The sequence below is a fragment of the Anas platyrhynchos genome, chromosome 5, assembly GCF_047663525.1.
Source record: "Anas platyrhynchos isolate ZD024472 breed Pekin duck chromosome 5, IASCAAS_PekinDuck_T2T, whole genome shotgun sequence".
Classification (NCBI taxonomy): Eukaryota; Metazoa; Chordata; class Aves; order Anseriformes; family Anatidae; genus Anas; species Anas platyrhynchos.
In genome coordinates this window covers 56,093,604-56,107,179 of record NC_092591.1, presented here as the reverse complement: position 1 = coordinate 56,107,179, position 13,576 = coordinate 56,093,604, and the positions used below count along the sequence as shown (strand labels likewise).

At 34.3% G+C, this 13,576-nt stretch overlaps 1 protein-coding gene across 9 annotated transcripts in view; it reads right to left on the bottom strand.

The window, feature by feature from the left end:
* The window catches only part of LUZP2 (leucine zipper protein 2), a 245,354-nt gene that overhangs the window by 96,152 nt on the left and 135,626 nt on the right, over positions 1 to 13,576 (bottom strand). For all 9 annotated transcript variants that reach the window (XM_038179472.2, XM_038179469.2, XM_038179468.2 and 6 more), the window contains 3 exons: positions 7,935 to 8,052; positions 6,400 to 6,470; positions 3,623 to 3,704 (listed from right to left, as the gene is read on the bottom strand). In XM_038179472.2, coding sequence (XP_038035400.1) covers positions 3,623 to 3,704; positions 6,400 to 6,470; positions 7,935 to 8,052 — 271 coding nt within the window. The remainder of the gene's footprint in view (positions 1 to 3,622; positions 3,705 to 6,399; positions 6,471 to 7,934; positions 8,053 to 13,576) is intronic.

Here is a 13,576-nt window from a genome sequence, read left to right as displayed (position 1 = left end):
GCAACACAGGACTATTTGAAATTTTTAACTATCCCCACCACAACACTTTTCCTCTGCACATTTAATTATCCTGGCTAATTAAATGAATTGAACCTAATTCTGCCATATAATTTATAGAAAAAAAAAAAAAAGAAAAAAGAAAAAAAAGAAAAAGCATGCCCTAACATGCTTGGCTTCTCTAATCCTAAATAGTTAATAAATAAACAAATAAATAGATAACAAGCTAAACATGCACAACAAATGTCATTACATTTGTGCTATCCTTTATAACTGTTGCTGACAAATCATTTGTGCAAATGGGAGTGAAAAGTGTTGCTGTATGTTGCACAAGATTTGGTTCTAAAGTGCAATGCATTGCTGTAGCATCTTTTTTCATTTAGTTTTCTCCAACCCCTTCAATACTTTCCAGGTTATTTTTCATGTAATTTGACTGATGTAATCCTTCTAAATTCTTGCATACACTTTTGGATTTACATAATTGAGACAGTCATTACCATCACACAGATCATATGTTCCCCATTGAACATATACAAACAATTAACATACTGTCAGTATTGTATTATGTCTCCTCTAAAAGGGCAGAAAATGAATATATATATATGTATCCAACCATTGTTTTCTCCAGTGTTTAATGCAGAAGGCTTTGAGAAATGTACTTCTATTCTTATTTACTCAGATAAAAATCAATATGTAGTTCACCGAGTCCTGTAGAATAAAATGTGCTTAAGTTTGATTAGAAACAAGACTCACAATTCATTGAACTAGAATTAAATTCAAGCTCCCATCCTCCAGCTAGGCTCGCCTTGAAGTACCTAGACTTTCTTTCAAAGCAGTCATATTGCTTTCAAAAACACAGGAAACAGAGAAACCATCTGAACACTCTGTGACAGTAATAATATTTATTTCCATTTCTATTGCAGCTTTCATCTGAGGACCCTGAAGCATTTTTTGAATATTCATTCAGTCTCACTGTATGGGTGAGTTTCATTATGTACATCGTACCCTGTGGCATAAAGAAATAAATGTTACAAACCAAGGAGCCAGCATTGCTTTCCTTAAAATCGATGCCAGATTTAATACTCTGTTATTGGCAAGTTTTAGAATACAACTCAAGAGTTCAGTTTCTCTAACCATCTGACAAGTCCAAGTTCATTTCTATTATCAATTCAGGAAGCGTATTTATTTTTTTTCCTGTGTATGTGCGTGTGTGTTTTTTCATTGTTGTTATTTCGTTTGTTTGTTTGTTTGTTTTCCTGCAATGGATTTGTGCTCTTCCCAAGTTCTATGCTGGAGGCTGAGTTTATGAAAGGCACTGTTGCTCAAGTTAAAAAGATGGCATTACATCATAAAAAAAAAAAAAAAAAAAAAAAACAGAGCCAATAATCCATTCACTACAGCTGAGATTTATTTAACACAGCAGGATTAATTTTCAATATCAAAATCCAACATAGAGACTCAAAAAAAAAAAAAAAAGTTTTCCACTCTTAATTTGTAGGGCTAGAATTTGCTCTGCCACCAAAGTGTCAGTGCATCTGGAAAAGACAACTTTGGAAAAGCATGTTTTACATACTTATCAGAGAGGATTAAGTTCTAATTTCTTATTTCAGGACAATATATCTTGCCTTAGTTAAAAATCTTAAAAGAAGCACAGATTTATATATGTTTATAATAATTAACAATTGTATATAATATATATATATATTTATATATATTATAATATATATAATTTTATATATACATATATATTATATGTGTGTATATAATATATATTAATAATATTATATATATATATATGTATGTATATACACATGCATATAATCTTCCCTGATTACCAAGAAAGATCCAAGATGCTCTTTTCAAGGTTCAATTCAGCATTCAGTTTACTGATTTTCTCCTGATCAAGAACAGAAGGGGGATTTTTTCTCTGTAGAAGCCTACAAGTGCCAGCAATCCAGTAATTATATGTTGTGGGGTGTGAAGGAACAGGTAAAACAGTATCTTTACCCTTCTGACTTCCAAGCATAAAAGGGGGGGGGGGGGGGGGGGGGGGGAGAGAGAGAAGCCACTTTCAATAATTATCTCAACTTAAAAAAACCTGCAAGAGAAATACTTACCTCAAAATCTAACTTCTTTCTAATTAGAAGGGACCCTGTAAAACTATTATATATTATAAACACATACTATATATTTATAACCAAAATACAGCATGACCCATATAAATGACAATCCAAAACTATATGGAAATTCAGGTTAAGCATTGATGTTATAAATGCTTAACTCTATAGTGAAGGACCTGCATGTGCCTTCCCAGCTGTAGCATCTATGGCAGGTCCTTGTTGCATCCCAGCTGCATATCAAAAAGTACATTACAGAAAACTCCAGATCCTAGTGTCTACTAGGAACTCATCCTACTTGCATGAGCCTGAAAATGGGAGTTGGTGCTTTCGATCCAGCTGCCTTAAACTAAGAATCCAAAGTATGCCACTTTAAATCTAACATGTAGACCTCATATGACTACCCACCCTGGGTCAATTACTGAACTGGACCAAAGATCTCTTTTTCAAGTAAAAACATTGTATGACTATCCATTAGCTTCAGTGGGAGTATCACTAGTTCTTAAATAATTAAATAATTAATAATTAAAATAATAAATTCATATCTTGTTCACCAAGGACATAAAGCCCCATAGAAAACAAATTAAGGCAAAGGAAGGAACTTTTAAATATTTGTTAAATTATTTAATTCTGTTCAAACCTGTCCTGGTAACACCCTTGTTTCATGAGCCCGAAAGCCAGTAAAATATTACCAAATAAATCAGCAATTATACAATATGAAACTAAAAATAGCTCTAGAAAACCTTCTAGCAGCTTGTTTGCAGGCCCAGAACAAGAATCACAGAACACTTGATGTCTGAAGGAACATCTGGAAGTTACTTAGTCAACTTATGCTTGGTGATCTTGATGTTATAGCAATACTACTGATGAACCTAACAATATTCACCTACTTATAGCTAAGCATTAAGCAAAGATAGTTTTTATTTTTTTCCCATGATAGCAAAATCTGGCTACTTACATGTATGTCCCATAGCATTACAGTGCTATACACAAATCCAACTATTCCTACTATTTATGTATTATGCTTATGAATTATCATGCTTATGAATTAAAGCATGAAATCTTAATGGGACGTACTACCTCAGTGTAGTGAGGATTATATCTACTATGGTCAAAATCAAACTTTCTGCTGTTTATTTTCTTGCTGAAAATCTGTAGCAATTCAAAAAAAGTCAATGACAGTATGACAACATAAATTGGTATAGATGAGACATGAGGGTCTATAAAGGTAACCTCATAGGTGTAAGGACTTAGTTCCAAACCTCTGAGAGGAGGTACACACACCTAAATCCTACAGAAATTAGAGAAGATGAATATCTTAGGGTTTGACTTTCACCACATCCTTTCTTCTAAAGCTTATAGAGTACTAACATACTTGAAACATAAGATTATTTTTTTTTATTTTTTTAATGTGCAAACATATTTGAGATTACAACGATCTCTTGAGGCAGGAGGTTTAAAAAAAAACAGAAAAAGAAATAACGGAAGAGGGACAGGGAATCACTCACGGTAGCTTGCTGCTTTTCTGCTTTCTCAGCTGCCTCATTAAGCTGCTTTTGAAAGGCCTCCTGGAGAGACTTCATTTCTTCCCTAGTTTGTTGAAAACACAGAACACAAACTTCATCACAATTATCCATTAAGAAATTATTCACTTTCAAGAAAAGACACCTTTAATTATTCAGAGTAATGGACAGATGTGCTGTATCTACAGGTGTTGCTAATAACACTACAATGACCCCATGAACTGTAGTACCAATGCAAGACAAATTACCCACGATGGAAACTGTCTACACCTTTCACATCTACCAAGCAGCATGCTGTGCAAAACATCTGCCACTGCATAATTTCTAGCAAGAGATTGGCACAATAAGAGCAAGAAAAGCAGGCTACTGAAAGTACACTGAACTGGCACCACACTAATATCAACAACTTGTTAAAAAAAGTAGTAAAAAATACTCTTATATAATTCAGCTTTCACTTGGCTCTTTCTAGAGAGAAACAAGAGGAAATTCAGTAGAAGATCCTGGCATACAACTGAACAAGAGAAAAAAATAATTGTTTGGACTGTTTATTTGAATCAAAAAAGCTTTGAATTACTGATTTAATCAGAAAATGTCTCCAAAGATGATTGCAGCAAGCTGAGATCCTCTGCTGGCCATCTCTTTGTACCTACATGACACATTTTGGAGCTGTTACAAAGTACCAGAGTGACATATTTCCGAACAGCTGCAGAGTATTATCAGTGCTGCTGCTTGAATGGATAAACCTCCAGGAATATTGACCAACATAGAACTGGGTTTATATAACATAGAACCGGGTTTATATACAGCTGATAATTAAACCCAATGAAAAATAAATTGGAGTGGAAGGCTTCAGACAAGAACAGAACTTCTGAGCTGCTGTTTCTTAGCTGACACCTCTATTACTTTTGCAATTTTGGGAAGGTTGGTACAAACAGATTTGATTGAGATAGTGACTGAGCAGCATGAAACCAATGTATTATCAGCACAGTACAGCTCCGTTTATTGTACAAACAGATGTGATCATTCCAAAAAGTTGATGGTGTACAACAATAACAAAACTGGAGACACCGTAGTAAGTGACCAAATTTTACTTGCAACTTGAGAAGTACTGAAGAACTCGCACAAAAGGAATGAAAAAAAATCTAGTGTGAAGTCAGCAGAGCTAGCACAAGCCAAGATTTTAGCACTCCAAACTTTACTGTATTATCCATCACCACAGGAAATAATCAAAGCAGTGCCCACAGACCAGACAGAGCTCACATTTGTCCAAACCAAGTTGATTGTAAGATTAATATTGTAATATATTCTGGATTGTGATTCAAATACAGCACATTTAAGTGGAACCCTACGTTCACTGTTCTTGACTTACTGCAGAAGTTTTGCCTGAGTTTCTTGGCAAATAAACTGTGACCGTTTGTTAAATTCTGTGAGGGGGATTCCTTTGAACATTATTAACAGTTGCTTCTTATATTGGACTTCCATAGCTCTCATAGTAAAGTATAGTGAGCTTGTAAACAGTTTTCAAGTACCCGCAATAGTTCCAAGGCATTTTCTTGAAGCATATATTAAAAGTCTTTTCTTTGCTGTAGGTGAGTGAGGGTTGCTCAGTAGCATCCTGCATGTTGCACTGATTCCCAGTCTGTCTCTGGGAATTGCTGCTGCGCAGTGGTATACTCAGTAGTTGATACCCTTAGAAGCACAAGTTCACATTTCCTTTTGGATGGACTTAGGGACCAAGGGGAGATTTAAGAAAGTTATTATGAAAATAACTTGGAGTATATGACTAATGTATTCAGTTTTCCCTTAGCCCACTGGATTTTCCTATCAGCAACTCAGAACATCTATTCACTGAGTAGTCTTAATACTTGTAAATAAATTAATGTCACTACTTTATAAGAGTTGCACAACAGCCAAACCACTGCAAAAACACAATTATGTATGAAGGATAGAGCCCATGGCAAGGGCAGCTATGATACTGAGAAATATACCTTTCAGTTGTACCAAAGTCATATAAGTGTTTAAATAAGATAATAGCTGGGCTAAATGTATTAATCATTTAATAGATTCATCTGGAATATCTGAAAGATTCTGATGTATGTGATCCTTCTCCATGGAAGTAAAAATACAAAGTTCTGTAGTATTTCATTATGGCTTCAATTTGTTTTGTATTGAAGAACTAAAGGTTACTTCTGAAGTAACTGAACGTTACTTGTACTACAAGCCTTCTATACAACAGTGTAATTTTGTATGTACTTCTACTAAATGCAGTATCAGCAATAAAAGGAATAAAGAATTTAAGTATTACATTTCTATCAATGAAGGCAGTAGGCACTGTACTTCATTAAGTTTTTAATATATGTCTGTCTAGACATTGAGAAACATTGCTTCAGATGAAGTGACTGCTCTCTATATTAGTTATGTTTGAATTCCAATATTTAAGAGAATTTGGTCACAGAGTGCTGAGAAATAAAAGTACTAACAAATAGAAAGTGTCATGTAGAAGGGTCAAAACCCTTTTCATTAGCAGATATCTCACTATAGCATTTTAATGCCTTTTCCTCGTATATATCCAATATCAGCTTATATGTTATTTGTTTTCAAAATTTCCCAGAATAACATTCTTTATTTTACTGTTACTCTTGTGATCAGCAGCGCCCAGACTACATTAGTGTCTATAATTTAAGGCAGAAAGATGGATGGCCTTTTGTAATCTTACATCTTTTTGTCTAGAAAGGAAAGAAAAGGAAGAAGGTGTGTCCTACCTTTGCTTTTGGCCCAATTCCAGAAGTTTCTGCACATCACCTCTGGCTGATGCTTCATCACTTTTCAGAGACTGGTAACAAAGCAAGAAACAAATTACCAAAGAGATCTTGAATGCTTTTCATTTGTGAAATGATTAATTGGGACCTCTTTCATAAAACATTCCCAGTGAATTACAGGTATTAATGAGACAAGGTTACAAAAGGAGGAATAGCCTGACTTTTCAGCCTAACTCAGCACTGCTAACTGAACACCTGTTGTGTCTAAAGTATTAGGTGAAAAATGATCACATAATATAAGTTTAGAAGCCAACAAAAAAAAAAAAAAAAAACATTAAGAAGGCAAGACAAATACAAGTGTGAGTACAAAATATAACACCAGAGACCTCTTTGCATCTCTGAAGCATTAAGTCTAAAATACCTCACTGTATAATTTTGCTGAGTACTACCTTCAACTTTGCTGCATTAAAAAATCCCATTCTAAAATAAAGTAGCTTCATGGTGAATCACATTTCTATAACAAATAAGAAAAAAAAATACAATAAAAGAAGGATTGGTAAAGTACTTAAGGCAGCAAGGGACAGGGGAGGGGGAGTAAGAAAATGTTCTATAGGTAACAGTTCACGTTAATTAGAATCAGAGAAATCTTGTAAGATGATATAACACAATAATGTACTATAGTATATTACTGACACACAGTACCCATTTTTTCTGTGAACAGACAGCAGGATGCTACACCATACATTTTTTCCTAGCAAGCTTATACCATCAGAAAGTTAAATATGCAATGTCAGAAAAATACCATCCATTAAAAAGGCATGTAATACAGGGAAAAATCTTAACTTAAAGGGAGCCTGAATGTTTTCACTAGATCAGCACACCGTATCAGTCAAAGACAAACATGCTCTTGAGTGATCATCTGGTGATTTCAGTACTTCAGATCCAGAGCAGGATCTTTATTCTACTTTTCACTCTGAAGTGCTGATTTGACTGTGAACTTAATCTGACTATTGTCGTTTCAGTTTATATACAATACCCCCAAAATCTCCCAAGTTAAATGCAGAAGTGCCTCAGCTCTAGTTGGCTGACTGCCAGCTCATCTAATACAATTTATCAGTTGAACTTGTAAAGTAATCCCCTGCAGTAAATCCAGTGACTCTGCGTAGATGGCATATCAGCAAGGTAAAGTCAGCAGCTACACTAGGCTGTGTATATGCAATTTGTCAGCAAAGATGCAGCCTACAACAGTAAAGGAAATCCCTTCCTAGTAGCTGCCAGGGTAAACGTGCAGGGTAAGCTCACTAAGACAGCTTATTCTGGTTCTGTTCCTCTTTTTATTCTACTGTACTATATTTTATTTTATTTTCTGAGTCAGAGGGATTTCAGATTCATTCAGATTGCATTTTCCTTGAAAATACACGTTTTACTTTCAGTGCAAGTCAACAAAATTATTATTTGCATATAAAGATCAACAACAACAAATTTTTCAAGTAAATAGGGTGCAATCCTATGTTACAAAAACCCAGATGTAACCTAACCTGGAGGTTTACTTTAATTCCCTCAAGTTCTTTAGAAGTCTTCGACAATTGACGAAGGATATTGCTCCTTTCCTTAAAGACTTCCTTCAGCTGTCTCTCCAGTTCTTCATAGCCCTGTCTAACACAGAAAACAAAAGCATGAGATCCTCTTGTAACATTCCTCAATGTATTTGAAAACAGTCTTAGTTCATCCAAATTTAATTAACTCCAGCAAGATCCCAAATTGGTATGTTGGGAAGGTCCCCCCCTCCACCTACCCTTATAACAACTTGCTTTCTCCCAATTTAGATAAACAGATGCTTTAAATGTTAACCTCACATGCTGCATCTGAATATATAAACCAGACCAAAACACTGGCATTGTGTATTGTTTGTGTTGAAAAAGAGACAGAAAGGATGTGTTTAACAGGAATGATGGCATAGTGTGAGATTTTTCTTGTTTTGAAAGATATTCCACACACGAAGCCAAGCAAAACTTTCACAGTATGAAGCTTCATGACACCCAGTAATTTGGGGAAAGAGTGATTCAGTGCTGTCTGAACTTTGTAAAGACAATTTCATATAAAAATTTCCCCCAACTGAAACCTCCCTGCAGTACAAACTAGAACCAAAAATACACTAAGAGGAATCAAACTTATATATGAATTAATTAGTAAGTCAAAATATTTTGTCTATTCCTTTTTAAAATGGTAATTTTTACTTAGAAAGTAATTATAGTTTTTAAAGTTTTCTGTAAAATCCCCAGTGAAATCCATCTGATAAATTGGTTTAGGTTCAATGAAATACAGATCCAACCCTCACATGCCATTTCATTTAAAAAGCAGACATCTCAGATACTTATTAAACTTTTTTTTTTTTCCCTCTCTCCATTTAAAATCACAGTTTTGAAGAAGACTGATGAGTAAACATCCGTTCCTTGTACAAGTGCAGTACGGAGTCTTTTTTTCCACTGACCTTGCAGTAACTCTACTTGCAAGTAATTCTTAGTGTTTCTAAGAAAGAAGGGGAACAAAGAACCTCAACTCTGCAACACTGGTGCTGTTTTCTGATCAGACCTAGGACGTTGAAGTTAAATGGTGATCTTAACATTCTTTTAATGGATTTTGAGTACACGCTTAAGCAGCGCAAGTCAATAATATGCTATCTAATCGCCATAGATATCTTAATTTTATCACAAAGTATCTTTATATTGAAGTTTTAAGTTTGATCAATAATTATATTCCGCTCACATTGCCAGAATGTGGCAGATCAAAAAGCATGGAGCTGTTTGAGTTTGCATTTTTCTAATGACACACAAATATCTCCACTTTCTCACTGCTGCAAAAATAAGAACAGGGCCTGCAGCGTAATACCCAATACTTTCAGTGAAGATCATCAGCACACACTAGGTTGACTTTTTCAGTAGAAGTTTTATTTTAGAGGACAGCTGAAGAAGAAGAGAGGAGAAAGGATTTCCCCAAGAATGGGTTTCCCCACCCCCCAGTAACAAAGTATCTTAAGCTTTCCCAGGATGGAAGAACACAAAACTAAAATGTAATGCTTCCTTTACCTGATAAATAAAGTACTTAGCTTTCAGCAAGTTATTTTGTCCTCTTGATATGTTTTGCTTTTCCTCTCAATTTGTGAATGAACTTTATTAGAAGAAATGGTGGTTTCATACCATTTCTGTTCTGTTCATCTACCACATAAAAGGAGAAATTAGAAATATTGTTGGGGAAAAAGAAATGCCTCTGAGAACAGCTTTACAAACACTTAGGGCAAAGTCCATGCAAGGAGATTATGTCAGGACTCAATTACTTGTAACCTATGTAGTAACTCAACAGCAGTCAGTTTGGTTGCCCTTGATATATAATTACTAATGTTATCAGAAGTACACGATCAAACACAAGTCAGTCACATCACAGGTTTACAAGGAAAATCCATATTCCAAGAATTTGAACCTGCCACAATTCAGCATTATTTACAACCCACATTTTGCTTCAGATGTTTCTCTCAAGTTGCATGACAACCTACTGTTACGTTACTAAACTTTACTTTTACTGAACTAAATCTAGCCAATAATAGAACACTTGATAACCTTTTAGTTGTTACATGCAACAAATATAAAATCTCCTGCATTAAGCTTTATGAACACCTACAGCTTTTGTCACCACCCCAGCTATATGTGATTTTTAATGAGGCATACATCACAGTAAAAGAGCTGGCTCACCTCGGTGCCAGGAACAATATTAAGTGTAATCAGCCTGACAGGCTTCAGAGAATACTCCTATTTTAATTTGATAATGAACAGAGGTCAAGCACGGATTTCCTCCTGCTAAAGTAGTCAGGTAGTTTCAGTATGGTCACCATTTCCATTCTTCTTTAAGAAGCACAAAACATATATTAGCCTTATGCCACTAAAATGTCGTGCTTTTGTTTAAAGTGAAACCCTGCATTAAAAAACCAACCAGGTGGTAACACTGTCTTAAATAATCACTTCAAATTAAAGCCCTGTCCAGGACTTGAAATTGTTTGTTCTTTGACAATTGCTAAAGAATTGTTAATTTAATTGTTCCTTAAATTGTTGACAATATTACTCCTGATATCAACCTTTGACTCAGCACTGTGTCCATGGACAGTGTTCATGTATCTGATGACAGTAAAATTCAACTTTGCACATGGCTATTTATAATACGACTGCAATTTCTACATTGAGAAGTTAGGTCATTTAGACCAAACAAGAGCAATTTAAGTGAAAAATAAAATTAAAAAAAAAAAAAAAGGTGAATTCGTCAATACAAAATAGAATTTTGTACTTATATGGTATACTATATTTTGAGTCATGAATCACTTAGATTATTCAACTACTCAAGGACTCTCATTATTTCAAAAAATTGAATATATCTTCACTTTTGCACCTTAATAAAAAAAAAAAAAAAAGTATTCCCAGGACTGAGTTTAAGCAAAGATAAAACAAAGACTTAAGCAATCAATTGTTTTTCTTATTCCTCCCTTCTTGAATTATGAGTAACTGAAATTCAGTCTCCCTCTCGTTTGATGAACTCTCTTTGGAAGGTCTTACACACATATGCAGTATAATTTTAAGTATGGACAGACAGACCATTCTAGAAGTCACTTTTCCACAACAGCATACCCATATCCTGTAGCTGTGCTGTTATTTTCTGAAATTCATATTAAAAAATGAATTGTTCCCATCATGACATAGTAGCAGTATTTGTTATGTGAAATCCTCTAAATCACAAGCTAAGAAGTCCATAAATATAAGAAATACAGAATTTGCTCCTGACAAATATCAAACTCCTCTGAATGTGATTAACAAGATAGTTATTTAATTAAGAAAAACAAACAAAAAAAAGTCATAAGATGTAAAGCAATTCGACCAGACTTAAACAGCGTAATTCCTCTGATTTGTATAGAAGGGAAATCTAAGCTCTATCTAGGTATCTGAATCATACAGCTCTTTAAGAAGAATGCCATCATCCCTCATCATTGAGGAGAAAGAAAAATACGTAAAATTATGAGGCTTATAGGCAAATGTTTAGACTTGATGAAGTATTATGGGAAAGTGAGGAGAGAATGGATTCTTGCAACAAGAAAAACAAGCTCTCAACTGAATGATAGGCTTATGCCCAACTTGGGTGCGAGGACAGATTGGGAAGAAGTTGACTCAATCCGTGTGGCACCATACTATGCCATAAACACTGCAAAATTCCAGCAAATTTTGGAAACCTTCCAAACTTAAAAACTGTCTGAGTTTTGTACTTCTTTTTCAGTAAACTACACATGGGGAAAATAAGTTTAAACCTAATTCTAGGAGCTTCACTAGTTAATTATACAGAGATTAAATCTGTTCTCTGAGTAGTAGGTTACACCAGTTACATCATTCTGCAAAATTGTCATTATCAGCATACTCACCTAAGACTAGAACAAATATTAAACATTTTATTAAGAATATGCTTTTTAAAATGTACATTATAAAACAGAATAATTTAGCAATACTTTGCATGTTAAGGTCATCTGCAATACTGTAATGGCAAGCTGTTTCGCATATATATTACCAGACTATTGATGTAGTGTCAGTGTAAGTCCCGATATCATTTGTTTTCAGGGAATAACATTCCCTTATAGTTCTAAGCTTAGTCAGCTGTTTTGACTCTTCTATTACTCTTACTGACACAACTGAATGTATCATAGAAAACATTTCAATAGATTTTAAGTTTTAGCATGCAACAGAGACTAATGTGTAGCAACTCCACCTTTCCATCACTCCATGTCTGACTTATTTCCTTAAACATCAGAAGTGCAGCTTTTAGTCTTCAAAATATGGATCAAGTTTCTCACTGAATATTAGACAGAATAGCAGGACAAAGGAAAATTGATTTTGTTTTCTGACTGGTTACAAAGATTTTCTTTGAAATGACAACTTTTATACAGATTTCAATTACTTATGGTACACAAGCTTTCATTGCAGTCAGAGACATTTAAAACAACTGTAAACCTCCAGTTTAAGACAAGAAGCTTAGATGGATGCATCTTTCAGCAAATCTGTTGTCACATGTTCTTATATCACTTGTAATCTGTTGTCACTTATAGAAGACGCTTTCTCTGTTTTTCATTTTTCTGCTCTACTTACAATTAACAGTTGAGGACATCCTACTGTAAATTCAAATAAAGTGAGGTAAGATTACGAAAAGGACACAGCTTTAATGTGTTAGGCATTTTTGTTTGTTTTAAAGCACCAATAGTTCTGAAAAGAGTAGACTGCATTCCTTTCCATGCATCATAAACAACAATATTGTTTACAAAGTACACTTGCCAAGTGCAGGATGGCCCAGGTGTTTCTAAAACAATCACTTAAGAGAGATTCTTGCGGGCAGATGGGTATACATGGATGCAGTTTGTATTCAAGTGAGAAAGACTCATCACAATTCTGAATCAACATACCTGGAAGTTGAAGATAAGGATCTCTAAATTTGTAAAAATAAGCAAAATTGAGATGGAAATCACTGTTAATGATAACAGGACACCACACTTGCTTTTTCTCTTCATAAATGAGTATTTTTGATATAGCAACTCAGTGTGAGGGAAGTCATTATTAGCCAACAAACAAAATAATCCAGTTACCTAAATGATGTAGGCAATATGTACTATATATATTATATATATTATAGATACAATACTGTCTAGACTCAGTTTCAAGTATATTAATCTGATGTCAGTCAATTATGAATGAAAATGACATTTGGAAAACAAAATCACATAAGCTTTAAAATGAACAGTAGATAAGTCCTTGCTGAAATCCAGTCTTTGTCAGATACAAAAATTCTCCACACTCAAATAGCATCTATGTTATATATTTAGTATTTGGGAATTATCTGAACATTGTGTTTGAAAATGAAAAAATAAATTAAAGGAAGCCAAATAGTTGTGGATTTAGGGAAAGCCAAGGCAAATTATTTATCTGACCTCCATAGTTTGTGCATTAAAATATTTGGTTGGAATATTTCACCCCGTCTACTGAGACTAATAAATAAGCATGTGGTCCAGGCTTGTTTTATTAGCAGTTCCAATAAAAACCACTTTGTCAATACTTACATGACTACTAAGCATGCACTGATTGTAAAACAAAACAAAACAAAAATA